Source organism: Panicum virgatum, chromosome 8N, assembly GCF_016808335.1.
Source record: "Panicum virgatum strain AP13 chromosome 8N, P.virgatum_v5, whole genome shotgun sequence".
NCBI lineage: Eukaryota > Viridiplantae > Streptophyta > Magnoliopsida > Poales > Poaceae > Panicum > Panicum virgatum.
The window spans coordinates 47,490,541-47,510,648 of NC_053152.1; the positions used below are offsets into that span (position 1 = coordinate 47,490,541).

Consider the following 20,108-nt stretch of genomic DNA (forward strand, 5'->3'; position numbering starts at 1 on the left):
AGCGGCGATGCTGAGGACGACACGAATAGTGGCCGGTTTGACAACCGGACTGAACATGTCGTCGTAGTTGATGCCATCGGAGTTGTACTTGTGCTTGAAGATCCATTTGCGGGAGACGACGTTGGCACTAGGTAGTCGAGGAACTAGGTGCCAGGTGCCATTGTCAATCAGTGCCTTGTACTCGTCCTCCATCGCGGCACGCCAATTAGGATCGGCGAGGAAGTGGAGAGGTGTGGACAGCGGAGTACATCTGTTGACGCTCCTTAGCGCCCCCGATTTATATACCGCAAGCGCACGGTTTCGTGTAGCTTTTCCCTCAGAGTATTCCCCCAAGGTTTATCAATCCACAGAACCAAAGAGACAAGAAACAATCTACTAGCATAGAGATTCCTTTGTGTTGAGATGGTGAAAACGAATCTAATCTACTAAAAACACGACAACACACCGAAGGTAGCAAGAGGAAGTTTAGAGATAACCAATCTAGATCACCTAGATCATGCATATGTTGTAGTTCCAGCTAGATAAAGTGAAGTAAGATAGATGTGAATCTCAATGAAAAGCCACTTTAAACCCAAAATCTCCAATCCGATCCCTCGATACTCCGCCTACTCTGTGGAGACGGCCTGTCACGACGCCCCCCCTTTTGAACGAAATACCCTGAAGCAAGTCGAACCCCCTTTTGGTAGTTCCGCCATGAACCTCTAGCCACCATGACTACAAGATCATGCTAAGTGATCTATCTCGATAATAGATCTAGGATGAAGCGAACCCAAAGAAAAGAACGAAATCGAAAGAGGAGAACATGGTCGCTAAACATTCGGAAACACAAATAACTTCACCATGAATGATAGTATATCACAAGATCACAACCGGGGCCCTATCTTGATCTTGATGACCCTAGCTCCAGAACTCCGACGTGGTCTTCCTTGCAAGGTTCCCACGTCGGCTAGGGCAAACCCTAGACAACTAGCACGACCCTCGGCTCTCCGAGAGGTGTCCCTCTATCTTCTCTGCTCCTTGGCGTCGTCTCCCGAATTGATCTCTGCGTTAACCTGGGGAGGGGTCTTTAAATAGCCTCAGGGAACCCTCGGTCAAAGGGGAGGTCGAACCGACCTAAAAACAGGCTGGGCCGGCCGGCCCAATGAGCCTAGGCCGGCCGGCCTAGGTCTTTCCTTCGCCGGCTGGTGCTCAACTTTCTCCCCAAGTCTCATGGAATCTTTTAGAGTTTATGTCTTTCACGATTGCACCCCTTTAGACGTCGTTATCTTCGAGATTTCTTCGAGGAGAAGGATAGGATGGAAAATCCTTCCTTAAATATCTCTTTGCTTTGCTTAGCCCCGAAGCATCTCGATCTTATCTTGTGGGCTTTGTCTTTTGGGCTTCATTGGAGGGTGGATGTGCATGAATGGGCCTCTAATCATCATGGCCTTCGATCCTTTGTTCGGGCTTTGGCCTTCGTCATTCTTCGTATCATCGCGTGATCGTGGGCCTCACCATTTCATGCTCCAAAATTGGTCAAAAACCTGCAAAAACGAAGTACCTCCAAAATATATGTGCAAACGTGAAAACGACCAATAATTGGGCCGAGGTTAGGATGGTTAGTGGTTTTGATATTAAATTCATGCCATTATCAAAGTTAAACAGGGGACAAAATGGATACTTAAGGAGCGCCAACATTCCCCCCATGCTTAAACCTTGCTCGTCCTCGAGTAAGTCTTTGATAAAAATCAGCGCTGCCTTTCAGTGTCCAATCCCTGCACTTGATCATACACGAGAAAACACAATGCTCCCAAAAAAAATATTTTGCAGTTAATAGTTCAAGTTGTAACCAGCTTTTTCAATGTGAAGGTAGATACAAGTTAAATGCTTCCCCACAATTATTAAGCACATGCTCTCAAAATTAAACAAGTCTCAGAATTAAGAAAGTAAGTTCCATAAGTAATGCTAAACCAAGATCAATAATTCAAACCTCATTGCAATTTGCTCATGGAAACTCTCAGCTCATCTTGTCTCTCAAACTTGCTAGAACTCTCCTTTCTTTCTCTCATATGTATGTGTGAGGCTTTATCTGGAGCTCTGGAAAGGTTAGTCCTAACAAAAGATATTATAATCAAGATATTATCAAAACAAGAAATACTTCTTATGGATTTACCGAGACTCGTCAAAAAGACCATTGGAAAATAATTTCTTTGTGGAGAGGGAGAGAATGGAAAACACACTTTAGATGGTGGACATGTGCAAATGGCAACGATTGATCCCAAGGCACGACTGAAGTCCTTGTTATCGGATTGCACATGGTTGGAATAATTGAGTATAGAATAATCTTCAAAGTACCTGAGTTAATGAAGCAAACGGAACCGAGGAGCTTTTCATCATTATTTATTTCATTTTTTTTCTTTCTTCCTCTCTCTTTTTTTTATTTCTTTCTTTTTGCTCCTCAGAACCACTGGCAACACAATGCACTTACTCCACCTCCCCCCATGCTTGAACTTTTGCTTGTCCTCAAGCAATGAAGTGATGATAACTTGATGGAGTGAGTGCACAAAACCTTTATCAATTCTCTGGACATAACTTTGGAATTCAAGGGAGCATCTCCTTGTGAAAGATTGAAGCCAACATGTAGCGAAAATGGCCTCTCATGCCATATTTCAATATAATGTTTTGGCGAATGATGACACACACAACACTTGAACTAATGTGTTTGCTTAGATGATATACTCAGGCTTTTAGGTTCAAGTGATGACAAAGAGAAGAGAGGCGAAGCTAGGCCCGAAGGGCCGCCCCTACGGGGGTTCCGCTTGAACCGACGCAAGCAAATTACATACGGTCGGTGCATTGACTTGAGCACGTCTGGGAGTTTTAGTATCACCGGTTAAACCGACGTAAGGAAAAATGTACTCATCGGTGCAATGACAGAGATGGCCTGCGGGCTAGGGTTTGTCACCGGATGAAACCGACGATAGGAAAGTTTGAATACGTCGGTGCAATGGCAGAAGCAGACCAAGGAAAATGCATACATCGGATGAACCGATGATGCACCGGTTAATGGCGTCGGTGCAGTTGTCCAGAGAGTTTGTTTTTCAAGGATCAGAGGACAGTTGCACTCACCGGTTAAACGACGCTAACATTACATACAACGGTCGATTGCGTCGGTTGATTGCCCGTACACGTAACGGCTAGTTTTCAGTGGGCAGTTTAGTATCACCGGTTTTAAACCGACGATGGCGATTTGGGGAGCATCGGATTAACCGGCGTTAAGTGTTTTTCTGGCAGCTTTTCTCCAACGGCTATATTTGCTTGTGCTGCCTATATATACCCCCAAGGCCGGGTCATTTGAGTGTGCTGGAGTTCAAGGAAGTATACTAGAGCTAAAGATCATCTCCAACACCATAGAGCTTCATTGTACATCATATAGCTTAAGCACACTTGTTAGAGTGCTTAGTGCTTGATTAGGGATTAGTTCTTGTGAGAGCTCCCTGAGAGAAGTCTTGCTGCGGCAAGCAAACACTTGTACTCGTCGTGTGACCCTCCGACTTGGTGTGGAGTGGCAACGACACTTTGTGCGGGGAAGGAGGCCCCTACTTGGTGTTAAAGCTCCAAGATAGTGAAGACGGTGCCGTGGTGACGCTTCGAGATAGACGGTGGCGGTGACCTCGTCTTTGTGACTTGGTGTCACTTAGCCTTTGCTTGTCGGGAGCCTTGGAGGCGTGGCAAGACGGTGATCAAGCGAAGAGACTCGGTATCACACTTGTTCTTTGTGAGCAAGTGGCCGTGGACGTAGGGAGGGACTTTGGTGTCCTAACCGAACCACGTTAAATCGTGTGTCTTGGTGTCTTCACGGGAGTTTGCATATCCTCTCCCTTACCGCTTTACTTACCGCATTACGTTTCCGCATTTACTCTTTCTTGCTTACCTTTACTTTCCTAGTTAGTTTGATTAGGATTGGCTATAGGTTGCAAGTCTTTTGGGGTAAGTAGAGGGTAGCATAGATAAACCTTAGTCATAACTAGCATGTGTAGGACGTGTTAGGTTTATCTTATGCAATTAGATTGAGCCCTAGGATAGAAAAGCGATTAGCGACCCTATTCACCCCCTCCCCCTCTAGGGTCGGACACCCCGGTGATCCTTACACAACAGAGGAGGAAAAGGGGCAGGCCGGCCGGCCTAGGGGTGTTGAGCCGGCCGGCCTACTGCCTGTAGGCCTCCACTTCTTCGGATTTTTCTTCTGCGAACTCTTTGATGCTTCCCAAGTTTATGTTTTACTGAATTTTGCTCTTGATTCCACTGTTTTGCCGTCGAAATAAATATATACTCAATATATAGGTTGTGGTCAAGGAGGTGTTTCACAAAAAGATGTTTTTGGTTAGGGGTGGATATCCAGCGAGGTTTGCGATGTTCCCGGTATAGAAACTCACAATGCATGGATAGAATGGCTAGCAAAAGAGAGATACGCAAAAATATGGAATGGTCAGCTTCTTAGTCTCGTACCAAAGAAGATAAATCCTGAATTAATTCACTTGAAAATAATTCTTGCTCTATGGTTTGTTATGATATATCATTTAGGCTTGTAGAAGGGTAGAACAATTGGAAAAGGTATCACTGACAAGGTTAGCTCAAAATTAAATTCAAATTAAATTTTCCTTGACAAGCTTAAGTAAGAGAGCAAGAGAAAAAGATATGGATCTTAATTTATCATAACCTCCACAATTGAATTAGCCGGCATTTAATTAATTTTCAGATCATGTTAGAGAGAGCATTAGTTTAATCATGCATAAACCAAGCACAAGAAAGTAGACAAAGCGGCAACGATCATCATATTTTAACATGGCACAAACTTTGTATCATCATTACTAACCATAACATTAAAGCGTAGGTGATGCATTTATTTATCATGGTGATGAAGACAAAAGAAAACAAATTGCACACATGCTGAAAATAAAAACAGAAAATTGCTACGCACACACAAGCTTTCACACATGCTGAAAAGAAATGAAAAGAAATAAAAAAAATCCAAACCACATGTGCGAGCATTTTATTCATGGTCTTGCCGTCGATCAATCTCCTTGATTGGCTCTTGTGTTGTATCCTTGATCATAATACTGCTGAAATGCTCCTCCATTAAATTGTTCCGGTGGCGCCAGGCCTAGAAGTCCCATTTGATATGCAATTCCCGCAGTTCCATCTTCTAGTTGGGTTGTATGCCTCTGGATGGCGTCTATATCTTCCATGTTTCTTCTCGCATAGGCACCCATGATTCTCATTCCTTGTTCCGGTTGAGGGAGGTCAAAATATTGTGCTCCAAATGACGGGTCGGGCATTTCTCCTTGATATGACGAGGGTGGGTAGTCGTAGTTGCTAAATGGTGGGGGTGCCGCCGCAGCGTGCCCCCATGCTTGTTCTTGGCTTCCTTCCCATTGACTCGTCCATCCTTGCGGGTATCCCTGTCCACTTGATGCACCTTAAAATTCATTTCTCCAATAAGCAGAACTTGGAGGTGGAAGGCTTACTTCAAAGTCTTCTTGTTGTGCCGATGCCGATGTCCCTTCAATTAACCTTCCTCTTTTTGATTTCTTCACCTTTTTTCCAATATTTTCAACTCGCCAATCAGTCCTCCCTCTTGCAAATAATTTCAGCCTTTGATCGGGGAGGGAAATATCCATCTCAGAAATAGTAAATCCCTTCTTTTCATCTCCTCCGATATAATGGCCTTGCCTCAAATGATCAATCCCAATATCTCTTCCCGGGACGTAAAATTTTTGGATCACTCGTAACCTCGGATTCATTGCTCGGGCTATCATTGTGAGATAACATCCCGAACCAACTTCTCCTGTGCCGGATGATGCTTCACAAAGCCACCTTTCAACCATGATGTTGGTGGGATCAATTACTTGCTTCTTCACCAATGCAGCATACATCCAATTTAATTCTTGGTCGGTGACCTTCGATTCTCTCATCCTCCGAGAATTCTTTTGCTCAACCAAGAGTGGAATATTTGGAGGGTAACATTACTTATATTCTTTCTTTGGCGGTTGACATCTTTTGCTATTTTTGTCCAAAATTCATCAAGCTCTCCATCTTCAACTTGCACCATTTCATATGCATTTTTTTTGAATCCGAGCAAGCTTCCTATTTCACCATAGATGATTACTTTCTCTTCATTCTTGAGCCTAAATTTCAGACATGAAACTTCTTCACCATCCACCACTTCCGTTGATTTTTCTAATGTCATGAACATCTCAAGAGCCACTTCTTCTTGCATATCAACCGTGACACCGTCGGAAAATAGCTTCCAACCGATGTTCTCCAATAGCTCATAGATGTCATGATGAAATCCCAGCTTCACCAATGCTTCATCATCAAAATCATAATTTGCTCGTAGTCTTCCCTTCGTGAACTTGAGCCTTTCTTCTTCTTCGACAAGATAATAAACTCATATTATGAATTCTCGGGCTTGTATGGTGGTGGTGCGGATGACCTTGTCGAACGCCGTGGAGGAGGTGGCATTCCTTCGGTGAATCTCATGGAGGAGCTTCTCGGGTCTCTCATCCCACCAAGGAGCAACATGTCGCTCCTCGGTGCGGGGTTGTCTTCCTCCATGCTCCGCGGAGACTCGGAGACCGAGTGCCTCCGCGAAGAACTTGCCGATGCATCGGATGTTGATGAACGTGTCCTTCTCCTCCCGGCGATGAACTTCATGAGGCCACTCATGGTGACTCCTTGCTGCACACACTCAAAACAAACACACCGGGGGTTTCTTGCCGGTGGGAGAATAATATATCGAAGAGTGGAACAAACTAGGAATTGTGGTGAATTTTCTGAGATTTTTGGAGTAGATTGTGGTGGACGAATTTTTTCAGGGCTCTAACTAATGTTTCTGGGCAAAGAACTGGAACAACATAAGCAAGGAACTGAGTAAGGAGTATACCTGCCAAAGGGGAGCACTAGAGGGCATAAATAGGGGCTAGGCCGGCCGGCCTAGGGTGTTTTTCCCTCTTCTCCACTTCAATTTTCTCTGGTGGCTTCGTGGTGCAATTATTTGCTTCTGTCCAGTACATCTTGTATGCTTTGCACCGCCCAAATCATGTGAACCACTCCTTCTTTGCCTTTGATGTCCACTTGCAACATTATTTCTCCACTTTGTGTCATTCACCTTGTCCCATGCTTAATCATTCATCACATGGTGCCATCTTTGCTGAAAATCACTTTTCCTTCCCATGCATAGCTGCTCCCTCCTTTGAATTATTTGCATGTGGTGGTAGGTAGAGAGCACAACTCTTTCCCGTGAACTCACTTTGATCAATGGATGTTAATCAAGCACATAAACCCTTTCCAAATGATGCTTAGATGTTTAATCCTCCTCTAACTTCGAAATTTCAGAATTGACTCAAATCATGCAATGAGTTTAAATGAATAATTAGAGGGGAATTGAAACATCTTTACATTTGTAAGTCAAAAAATATTTCCCGACTACATTAATTTTGGTTGCACCGGAACCGTTCACTTTCATGAATTGATAGCGAACAATCTCGAATTCAACCGTGGGTCTTGGGTTTAGGTTCTAATTTTTGCCAAAATGAGAGAGAGAATTTTGAAAAAGAGAATAATCAAGGTTAGGAAAATTCTAGTCCTATGGTAATGAAACTGAAAATTCTCTCTATGTTTGTGTGAACCTACGCATCAAGAATTTAAGTAATATAAACATAGCGCGGCTCTACTCGTGTGTTTTATCTCAACTTGGTCCGGCCGTCATAGACAGGACGGTCGCCAAAAAGAGGTATGGAATTTTGTATGTGGCTTTCTCAAGAAGAGGCAAATAAATCATAGGATGGCTCATGTCATTGGTTTAAAATAAGAGATAACATCGGAATGACCGAGCGAATAAAATCCAAATCGAATTGATTGACCGAATTACCAATTATTCAAAAGTATATCATGTTCTTGCATAGCAAAATTCTTGACTCACTTACCTAAACCTTTCGTGGGTTGTCCTCCCGGCAGCTTATTCTTGACTCGACGAACGGGTTGCACTCCTGGCAGCTTTATTCTTGACTCGACGAACGGGTTGCCTCCCGCAAAGCGCTTCGTTTATAGTCTATAGCTAGACTTTCTTCTTCTTCACTTCGGACCAACGCTCGGTGATGGCGCTGCAGTCTTGGGTACCCACTTCCGCACAATCCTTGGTACGGGTTTGTCTTCTACGTTAGTCTTCTTTTGGTCTTCATAGGCAGGCTTTTAGCTTTCTTCTTGACGGGTGCAACGATCTTCTTTGTCGCGATGGACGCGACGACTTCTATCTCCTTCTTCGCTTCCTTCTTGTTCGGCTCCTCTTCTTTCTTTGGCTTCTCCTCTGTGACACGGTGGTGAGGCGGAACAAATTTGACATTGATCATGTTGCATACCTCGAGGCGTGGACGAAACTTGAATTCGCTTGTGGTGCCATTGATGTCGAACTTTATCTCCCCCTTGCCAATGTCGATGTTCGCCCTTGCGGTCTTGAGGAAAGGCCTCCCAAGTATGAGAGGCGCCTTGCTCCCTTCTCCCATATCGAGAATCACAAAGTCAACGGGGACTAAGTGTTCTCTAATCTTCACGGGCACATCTTCGGCGATTCCCAAAGGATAGCGAACGGAATTGTCCGCTAACTCTAGGCACATGGCGGTGGGCTCCGGCTCCGGTAAGCATAGCTTCTCGAATACATTCTTTGGCATGACGCTCACACTTGCACCGAGATCACAAAGTGCTCTTTCGAACATAAGAGATCCAATGGAACATGGGATGGTAGGACATCCGGGGTCCCTCTTCTTTTCAGGAGCTTCATTAGCGATTGCCGCGCTACATTCCTCGGTTAGCTTGACAGTGCTTGGCGGTATCTCACGCTTGTTTCCCATGATGTCTTTGAAGTAGCGAGAATACGTCGGAACTTGTAGAGCGTCCAAGAGCGGCATATTGATGCTCAACCTGCGTACCATATCAACAAATTTGTTTAATTGCTCATCTTCGTGTTTACCTTTGCGGTATCGTGGCCTTGGCAGTAGAATCTTGGTGTCTATATCATCTAGCTCAAACTCCAGCTCTTTGGTGACTATCTCTGGCATAGGAGTAGGTGCCTTCTCCTTGATTATGGTATCCACTTCAACTCTTGGCTTAGGCTTCCTTGCTCCCGCTGCATGTTCGGGTTCTTCGGTCTCCTTTCCCGAGCGAGTTTGAATTGCTTTAGCCGTCTCCGGACTTTGAGGTTGCCCGGGCAATTTTCCTTCATTGCTAGATAGGCATCCGGCGAGCTGGGCTACTTTTGTTTCTAGCATCTTCATCATGTTGAGTACTTGAAGGTTAGAGCTCCCGACCTCCATCACCTTGCCCTCAATGTTCTCCAAGATCTTGTCCATAGCCTTGAACTTGGTGACGGTGTCCTTGTTGATCTTGCCTTGCTCCTCCATAAACTTCTTCAATTGTATACGAAGAGGCACCGAGTTTTGAATGGAAGAGCTTGCATTAAATTGGGGTCTACCTTGCCCGTAGTGGAAATTGGTCGGCAGAATCCATTCTCCCTTCTTCATGTAGTCGAGCATCTTGGCTTCCTCCGGGCAATTCTTTTGTACATGGCCATACTCTCCACATTCTTCACATGTAGACCTTGCTTCGGCCGCCTTCAAATCGATAGCTTGGGCTTCTCTCTTTTCCACTTCCATCTTCTCCAACCTTCTCATGAGCGAGTCGATCTTCCCTTCTAGCACTTCTTCGCGTTCCACTTGTAATACACTCTTTGCGGCGCCCACGGCTTGGAGTGATTGCAGGCGCCCCGATGATGCCCATGCGTCATTGTCCGCCACCTTCTTGAATAGTTTGAAAACTTGAGTGGGCGTGAGCTCAATGATAGAACCTCCGGCCGATGCGTCAATGATCCCCCTTGATGCAGTAGTGAGGCCTTGATAGAACTTCTGGACCACATCCTCCCTTGAGAACTTGTGATGAGGTACGGCGCGGATGTAGTCATTGAAGCGCTCATAGGCTTCCGCAATAGTCTCCGTCGGGGCTTGCGCGAATGTTGCAATCTTGTTGCGCAGAATCTGGGTCTTACCCGGCGAGTAGAACTCCGTCATGAATTCTTTCATCAAGGACTCCCAATTTTGCACCGTGCGCGGTGGTAGAGAATGAAACCATTGCAGTGCTCTCCCAAGTAGAGAGAACGGAAAGAGCCTTGCTCTTATTTGATCTTGAGTCATCCCTTGCATGTCGATAGTGCGGCGTAGTTTGAGGAACGCTTGAAGATGTAGATTAGCATCTTCTTTTCCAGTGAAGGGTGAGCTTTGCACCATCCTTATGATTGAAGTCTTGATCTCGAACGGAACTCCGATGTTGTCGAGATTTTGGATTGGCAAGTCCCGAACGTCCGGAGTGCATAGCTCTCCGATCGTACGCTCTGGCTCCGGTAGCGCCATCCCTTGGTGAAGTGGCGCCTCCTTTGGACTTGGTGGTGGAGTTGCTTGAGGTGAAGACGATGAATCGTCGGCTTCAACTTCTGGATCTACTAGTTCCGGCTTCCTTGATCGTGCTTCTCGTCTCCTTTGCCTGTAAATTTTTTCTGGATCATCCACAAAATTTTCAGGTTTATTGGAGAGGCTCCCGTCCATCTCCTGTTAGGGGTTAGTGAAAAAGAAAAATATATATGAGATCTAAAAGATGAATATACAAGATCTAAAACATAAAAGAAAAAAAAATAAAGCAAAATAAAGCAAACTCTAGATTAGATTGATTTTTGTGGGATAGATCCGTTTTTTTAGTTAGCTCAGAAAAATAAGAGATCTAAAAAGGTCAAAAAGAAAAATCAAGAAATATTTACGAATGCAAGTAAGATTGGATCTTAAATCGATGGTTCCCCGGCAACGGCGCCAGAAAAGCTTGTTGACGCTCCTTAGCGCCCCCGATTTATATACCGCAAGCGCACAGTTTCGTGTAGCTTTTCCCTCAGAGTATTCCCCCAAGGTTTATCAATCCACGGAACCAAAGAGATAAGAAACAATCTACTAGCATAGAGATTCCTTTGTGTTGAGATGGTGAAAACGAATCTAATCTATTAAAAACACGACAAACACTGAAGGTAGCAAGAGGAAGTTTAGAGATAACCAATCTAGATTACCTAGATCATGCATATGTTGTAGTTCCAGCTAGATAAAGTGAAGTAAGATAGATGTGAATCTCAATGAAAAGACTCTTTAAACCCAAAATCTCCAATCCGATCCCACGATACTCTGCCTACTCTGTGGAGACGGCCTGTCACGACGCCCCCCTTTTGAACGAAATACCCTGAAGCAAGTCGAACCCCCTTTGGTAGTTCCGCCATGAACCTCTAGCCACCATGACTACAAGATCATGCTAAGTGATCTATCTCGATAATAGATCTAGGATGAAGCGAACCCAAAGAAAAGAACGAAATCGAAAGAGGAGAACATGGTCGCTAAACATTCGGAAACACAAATAACTTCACCATGAATGATAGTACATCACAAGATCACAACCGGGGCCCTACCTTGATCTTGATGATCCTAACTCCAGAACTCCGACGTGGTCTTCCTTGCAAGGTTCCCACGTTGGCTAGGGCAAACCCTAGACAACTAGCACGACCCTCGGCTCTCCGAGAGGTGTCCCTCTATATTCTCTGCTCCTTGGCGTCGTCTCCCGAATTGATCTCTGCGTGAACCTTGGGGAGGGGTCTTTAAATAGCCTCAGGGAACCCTCGGTCAAAGGGGAGGTCGAACTGACCTAAAAACAGGCTGGGCCGGCCGGCCCAAAGAGTCTAGGCCGGCCGGCCGGCCTGGGTCTTTCCTTCGCCGGCTGGTGCTCAACTTTCTCCCCAAGTCTCCTGGAATCTTCTAGAGTTTATGTCTTTCACGATTGCACCCCTTTAGACGTCGTTATCTTCGAGATTTCTTCGAGGAGAAGGATAGGATGGAAAATCCTTCCTTAAATATCTCTTTGCTTTGCTTAGCCCCGAAGCATCTCGATCTTATCTTGTGGGCTTTGTCTTTTGGGCTTCATTGGAGGGTGGATGTGCATGAATGGGCCTCTAATCATCATGGCATTCGATCCTTTGTTCGGGGTTTGGCCTACGTCATTCTTCGTATCATCGTGTGATTGTGGGCCTCACCATTTCATGCTCCAAAATTGGTCAAAAACCTGCAAAAACGAAGTACCTCCAAAATATATGTGCAAACATGAAAACGACCAATAATTGGGCCGAGGTTAGGATGGTTAGTGATTTTGATATTAAATTCATGCCATTATCAAAGTTAAACAGGGGATAAAATGGATACTTAAGGAGCGCCAACAACATCAGATGATCAGCAGGCCCTGGAAGAGAGCCAGTCTGTGCCCTCATCACAACATGACGAGGTAGATCCGGGGGCGGGCGCGGAACAACCACCCGGGGCGAGGACTGGAGAGTCCACGCCTGAGGGATCGGGGACGGCGAGGTAGTCATGGACGATCATCGAGGCGGCAGCGGACCATTGATGTGCGCTGGAGGCAGGCGACGATTGTAGATGAAACGGAACTCGCGTCCCGCAGGTGACGGCTAGGGTGCAATCGCGGTCGGAGCAGGGCCGGTGTAGGAGCGGGCGAAGGGGCCGGTCTAGGGACCGGTGGAGGCCCACCAATGGCTGCCGCAGTCGGGAGAACAGGACCGTGCCAGAGAATGGCGGGGTCATCCTCCAGGTGGTCGACCAGATCTCGCCCAACGACAGGAGCTTGGGAGGGCTCGCGGGTCGCAGGAGGCGAGGGAGAGACGTGACGATGATCCTGTAGGAGAATCAAGAGCCTCCGCAGACGACTTTGTAGCCGAAAACGGAAAATTAGTCTCATAAAAAATCACATGACGGGAGACGATCACGTGTCTAGTCAAGAGATCAAGGCAGCGGTAGCCCTTTTGGGAGGAGGGATAACCGATGAACACGCAAGCAGAAGAGCGTGGAGCCAGTTTGTGAGGTGTTGTGGCACTAAGGTTTGGGTAGCACAGGCAACCAAAAAGTCGAAGAGAGGAATAGTTTGGCATAGAGTGATACAGGAGATGATGTGGTATACCGTTACTGATGGATGAGGAGGGCCGCCTGTTGAGCAGAAAAACGGCGGTCGCCAGTGCCTCCATCCAGTAGGCGGGAGGCATAGAAGCATGAAACAAGAGGGTGCGCACGATGTTGTTGAGTGTGCACAACATCCATTCAGCCTTGCCATTCTGTGCGGAGGTATAGGGGTACGAGGTGCGAAGCAAGACACCGCGACTAGCAAGGAAGGTAGAAGTGGCGTTGTTGATGAACTCGGTGCCATTGTCCGCCTGAAAGCACTTGACAGACAAGCTGAACTGGGTATGAGCATAAGCAACGAACCCAACAATATGCCTGTGGACCTCAGATTTATGCCGAAGAGGAAAAGCCCAACATTAATGTGTGAAATCATCAACCATCACAAGATAGTACTTAAAACCTGAGATGCTAAGCACCGGTGATGTCCAGACATCGCAATGAATGAGTTCAAAGGGGGCAGAAGTGCTAGATGATGAACTAGTAAAGGGCAGACGCGTTGATACTACAGTTCAAAGCTGGCAAGCATGACAAAGACCACGTGCTGCATTATTACATGAAATAGCTGAAATTTTATTAAGTTCACTAATGGCAGCTAGTGCAGGATGACCAAGACGTGAGTGCCACAACAAGGACGAAGCAGAGGTGGCATGACAGGCGGCTGCGGAGGAGCTGGCGTGGGTGGGTGGAATGGTGTAGAGATCCACGCCACTATTGCAGCGAAGAATCACGGTCTTGGTCTTCAGATCCTTAATAGAGAAGCCAAAAGCATCAAACTCAACGGAACAGTTATTATCGCGAGTAAGCTGTCGAACAGATAACAGGTTACGAACAAGATGCGGAGCGATAAGAACATTATTGAGTTGAAAAAGATAATCAACTATAGGAAAACTGGAAGTGTCACGACAAGAAATTGGTATGGAATTTCCATTGCCGACTGTGATGAAGGACGACGAATGGGAAAGACGGGATAGAAGTATACCGTCGTTGGAGGACATATGAGATGTCGCTCTAGTGTCGAGGACCCAAGGGCTGTTGCGCTGCACCGCCACCTGGTTGAGGGCGGCGATGAGATCCGCCTGGTCCCATGCGCCCATCATGGAAGGGCCTGGTGCAGGGTAGCCGGCGGGCGCTGGCGCAGGAGTTGACACCTACGGCGGCGCGAAGGCGGTGTGAGCCTGAGGGAAGGGCGCCATGGGAGGGCGCCACTGTTGTTGTGGGCCCCAGGCCCACGGGTTGAAGCAGACCCATGGGCCGACGGGCTGGGGTCTGCCGCGCGTTCCTCCTTGGGAACCCTAGCCCGTCTGCTGTTGCTGCTGCTTGCGGCCGCCGCTGCCACCACCACCATTGCTGCTGCCGCCGTTGCCGCCTTTGCCCTTGCCCTTGCCTCTGCCGCCGCTGCGGGGCTATGAAGCAGGCGAGGATGTCGAGTGGCAGGACACAGAGGTGGAGGCTGCCGTCATGGAGGTAGTAAGGGCAATGGCCTCGTGTTGGCGATGATGTCGGCGGTGTTGGCGAGGCGTGGGTTGATGCCGTTCAGCAGGTTGAGTACCAGTTGGCGATCCAGGATGGGGTGGCCGACATTGCGAAGAGCGTCGGCAGTCTGCTTCAGTTGCGAGGCGTAAGCCTCGATGGGAAGGTCGCCCTGAGACAAGGAGGCGAACTCCTGGTTCAGGATGACGCCGCGCGGCTCCTGGTTCGCCTGGAACAGATCACAGATGGCCGTGTAGAGAGCACGGGCGGTCTGATCTGGCGCCATGGCAACGTCAAGAACCCCATCGGAGACGGAGCCGTACATCCAGCTGTGCACACAAGCGTCCGTCTGATTCCAGGTGGGATCAGTCGGACGGGACGTGATGGTGCCGTTGATGTGTCCTAGAAGGCCGAACTTGCCGCACATGGCGGTGAAGAAGGCGTTCCACTTGTTGTAGTTTGGCAGCCGGAGGTCGAGCTCCATGGGGACGTGGGTCTTGACGTTGATGGAGGCGTACGGGTTGATGAAGACCGGGAGGACGGAGTCGGAGGAGCCAGGCGTCGTGCCGATGCCGGAGCTAGGGTTGGACGCCGACGAGGTGGACGAATCTGTCGACATGGCGCTGGATCAGATTGATCGGCGCTGGGGGCGGCGCGGCCAGGGAAGCGGCGCGGCGTAGCGGTAGCGCGGCCAGGGGGCGACGCGACCTAGGGCGGCGCGGCCAGGGAGGTGGCACTTGTGGTGGCGTAGTCAGAGAGGCGGCGCGGCCGGGTGGGTGTTATCACCGTAAATTAACAGGATTAATTTATGGGCCGAAAGCAAGATGGGCTTAAAGCAGAAGATTGAAGAAGACTTATAAATCGGCTCCTGCGTGAGCATTTGGGCCACATGGGCCATGTATCTTAGATTTAGTTTAAGATTATAGATAGAGTCCAATCGGGACAAGATTAGTTTAGATTGTTTCCCAAGTCTCCGGACTATAAATATGTACCCTTTGTTATTCGTAAAGGAGAGCGTCATCACGTCTCGCAAACAACAACTCTCGGTGCATCGCCACCCCTAATCCTAGGGTTTCATCCAAGTAAGCGCCATGCTGCCCTGATTGCTTCTCGCGATCAGGGCAGCATTGTTATTGCTTTTACCTTGGTATTACTCGTACTGAAGCATTTTTTATGGCGAGTAATACTAGTTATCTTGATGTTCGTAGCGTGGCTTTTAGTAGATCCGTTGTGCTTTGTTGCTTATCATCTACGAATATCATGTTGTCTCTATGCAGTCACGTTTCAATCTTATACTAGTTCTCGCCGCATAGAATTAGTTGCACAAAAACAACACCCTGCTTCTTTTATGTTTAGTAGATCTGATCTGTTATGGTTTGCTCTTATTCTTAAGAGTTGGCGTAACATCTGTTAGGTTAGGCCTTGCAAACGGGTTGGATGATCTGGTGGCGTTTTAGATGCTTTATCTTAGCCTTGATAGGTATTGTTCCGGGAATCGGCTCTTGCTAGTTCTTAGGCCTCTGTTTTAGGTTCTGGTTTAGTTATCTGTTACGTTCGTTAGGCCCAGTCACGTGTAGGATGTTCCAATCTAGCAGTGAAGCTTTTACCATCGTGGATTAGATTAACTAGATTTAATTGAAGCAGCTTTACAGTTATTTGCTTTATTTATCACATCCGGATGCAAACAGATCCCTTCTGACACCGGGACTCGATCGGCTCTTTAAAGCCGATGCAAGAGTCGTCCCGGGGAGCCGACCACGGCTCGGACTTATATTTCCACGTGTTTGTGTGTGCAGATCAATCGTCGCAAGTATGTCCGCACCTTCCTGATCGGGTATAGGTCAGGTGGCACGCCCTGCGTCTTCACAAGCTGCGGCGCGTTGCTGGAATTGCGGGCCGTCAACGAGGGAGCAGTGCCTGCCAGCGCCCCGGCGACCTCCCGGCTCTTCGTGTTGCCTGTCGCTGCTCGCCAGTGGGTTTCGACCGACAACACATTCTGGCACGCCCAGTGGGACACTTCTCGGCAACAACGTCCACTGCAACAATGACTGGAGCTCAAGATCAAAAACCCGTTCCCAAGCCCGTCACGTATGAAGAGCTCTCTCATGAACACAAGAAGGAGTATGATGAGATCAAAGCTCTGCTGGAAGCCGATCTCATCGGCTCTTTTGAGAGGACCCGCAACCATGGCATCAGGTGGAAGGGGTTCTCACCAGAAGGCGCTCTTGACAACATAGATCTGTCTGTGCCATCAGAAGAGTGCACTAGAGCCCTGCGTCAGGAGATGAACTATATGGTGGCCCATGCGCTTCATCGGCACTCTCAGAGCCTGATGAACGAACTCGAGCGCATGGCTCATCGCGTCATCCAGGAGATAATCAAGAACCAGTACTCTCCATCAGGACCAACCCTGGGGTGTCACACAGAGGAAGCTACACTGCATTCTAGGCCGCAATTGCCATTCTCGTTTGCAGCTGCAAAACCACAGAGCGCGCCGATCTATGTCGTCCACAAGATCGGCGGTGATCCTGGAGAAGGCCAGTTCCTCACCGAGCCACCCAAGGAGATCCCGCACGGCTACACGTGTGCCTACATCCCCGACAGCGTCAGTCTAGCACGCTCGGTGCAGATGGTAAACCCAGGAGCTTCTGGAGCAAACGCGGAGAAACAAGCGTGGCTGGCAAAGTACGCTACTGGGCCGAGTGCTGAGCCATCGGCCCCAGGAGTTCTTAGTGTGGAGCAGGTCAGTACAATACTGAGAGACCAGTTCGGCATCCTGCCCAAAAGGAAAACGATCGGCTATTCCAAGCCGTATCCAAGTGATTATGACTTGATCCCACTGCCACCCAAGTATCAGCTTCCTGAGTTCACCAAATTCAACGGGTCAGAAGGAGCCAGCTCCGTCGAGCACGTGAGCCGATAATTAACACAGCTTGGGATGATCTTAGTGTCGGATCCGTTGAGGGTCCGGTTATTCGGCCAATCCCTTACAGGCCCAGCTTTTGGATGGTATGTATCATTGGCTCCGGATTCGATTCGGACTTGGAGGCAACTTGAAGATCAATTCCATACCCAGTACCACTCGGAGGCTGCTGAAGCTGGAATTGCCGACCTCGTCCAGGTCAGGCAGAAGCGAGGGGAGACTTTGTCAGAATACATACAGCACTTCGGGGAAGTCAAGAACATATGCTATTCGTCGTGCATCATAGAGATGGAGGCAGTCGATCTGGCTGTCCTGGGACTCGCTAAGCCGATCAAGGATGCGGCTTTTCAGTTGGAGTTCACATCTCTGGCGCACCTGGTACAGAAGCTTGCAACATACGAACATTACCATCCTGAGCTGTACTAGGACAAGTTCAAACACTATGTAAACATGGCCCAGGCAGACGAATCTGATGACTCTGGCGAGGAGCAAGAAGTGGTCGCGGCAGAGTGGACTCGGGGGGCAAACCCTGTCCCGTGCAAGTGGGTCAAACAGCAGGGGCTTCTGAAGGGCTTCGACTTTGACGTGACCAAGGCAGAGCAGATATTTGATCTGCTCCTCAAAGAAAAACAGCTGAAGCTCCCAGAGAATCACAAGTTACCAACGCCACAAGAGCTGCAGGGAAGACTGTACTGCAAATGGCACCACTCGTTCACTCATTCCACGGGTGAATGCAAGGAGTTACGTCGTCAGATACAATCGGCTATCGAGCAAGGCCAATTAATCCTGGCTCAACACACGATGAAGGTCGATACAAAGCCCTTCCCACAAGCTAACATGGTGGAGCTGTCAGATTTCAGACCCAAGGGACAAGATTTGGCATTCCAGATCAACATGGCGGGACCCATGCGTCACCATGACAAGCAGAGGAGAGAGGCCGCTTCTGGCAAACGGCCGTAGGACGAACGTGAGCTGGAACAGCGGCATGTGACTGAAGAGCAGGTGCGTCACATCCGCAATCAGCTTCCAGCTTCTAATCGGCTTCTAGAAAAATACCAGTACCAGTACAAGTTGCGCCGCCGATACAAATCGGAAGAGGACGAGTACGAGCACCGCTCAGGAAGGACATTGGGGAGACGCCAGGCTATACGCGACCACTGGCATTGCCCGTTCTTCAGGTACTGTTGGAATTCCGGCATGAGCTGATTGCCTACTATAGATGATTGCTTGGAGTGCAGGCCTCAAGGACGCCAGCAGGACGAGACATCGGTGTTCCGGCGCTTAGGGCCCAGAACATGTCATGATGACCGTATCAAGAGGCCAACCAGGGGTGATTCCGAGCAAGAAGAAGAAGAAGACAGGTACCATCGCCCACGGTGGTGTCCTGACGGGCTTAATCGGTCGCAGAAGCGTAGAGTACAGCGCCTGCGCAATCTGGAAGAGGCAGAAGCAAAGTACCTCGACGTGCTGAGGAAAGCGCGTCCGGATCTCGCGGAGCAAGTCAGGCGACCGCGAAGGGAGGAGAGACGCCCTACGAGAAAAGAGTGGCGCCCCAAGCAGACAAAAGCCGATGAGAAGCCATCGGCTGATGTGAACATGGTATTCGTGCTCCCATTGGAGTTTTGGGCACCCCAACCGGAGAATCGGCTATCGCACAACTGGATCTGGGCCCACAGCCGATCATCTTCGAGAAGCCCAAGGAGAAAAGCTACAAGCACCTAAGGGATTGTATCTCAAGGGCTTCATCGATGGCAAGCCTGTGAACAGGATGTTGGTCGACACTGGTGCCGCAGTCAACCTGATGCCATACTCTGTACTGTGCCGATTGGGTCGTTCTTCTGCCGATCTGATCAAGACCAATGTGATGCTTAATGACTTCAATGGACAGCCGTCAGAGGCAATGGGAGTTCTTAATGTGGAGCTGACAGTGGGTCGCAAGACTGTGCCAACATCGTTCTTCATCGTCAACAGCAAGAGTACATACAAAGTACTGCTTGGGAGGGACTGGATCCATGCCAACTGTTGTATCCCTTCCACAATGCATCAGTATCTGGTCCAATGGGACGGCGATGAAGTAGAAGTGGTCCCTGCAGACGATTCCAGCGAAGTCTCGCTCGCAGATATGAACGCTTGGGATGCAGATGGACAAGAGCCGATCTCAGGAATCGCCCTGGAAGACTGTGATCGGATCGAGGCGACAAAAAACGGACTGAGGCTGGTCTTATCCACTGGCCTCACAGAGTAGACACATCCTGGCATGCTACGGGATGTAATAGAAATAGAGAGGCCGGTCCCAGCGATCGGCCCCAAAAAATAGAAAAATCCTGTGTGGGTTCGGAATTGCTACATCATGTACACACGATGGCCTGCTCTGGCAGTTGGCCACTCATCGACTATTTGGTTTCGAATGATAATGGAATTATAGAGGCGGCCAGCCCGTGCGGTTGGCCAAATAATTTTTCCTGTCATCTCCTTGTGTTTGCCGCTGATCTTGTGGCTAACGAAGACTCGCTTGCATTCGTAGCTGTTTTTTCAGACGACGACAAACTCGGATATGGGTTCACGTCAGCTGATGACTTGGAAGAGGTTGACATCGGTCCTGGGGATAAGCCACGGCCGACATTTATCAGCAAGAAGTT

The 20,108-nt window shown here is 48.3% G+C and overlaps 1 protein-coding gene across 1 annotated transcript; it reads right to left on the reverse strand.

Annotated features, from left to right (window-relative positions):
• Positions 1 to 14,532: 14,532 nt before the first annotated feature.
• Positions 14,533 to 15,165, reverse strand: LOC120685168. The gene has a single exon (XM_039966992.1). The coding sequence runs from the start codon at positions 15,163 to 15,165 to the stop codon at positions 14,533 to 14,535; it is 633 nt and encodes a 210-aa protein (XP_039822926.1).
• Between the last annotated feature and the right edge of the window lie 4,943 nt (positions 15,166 to 20,108).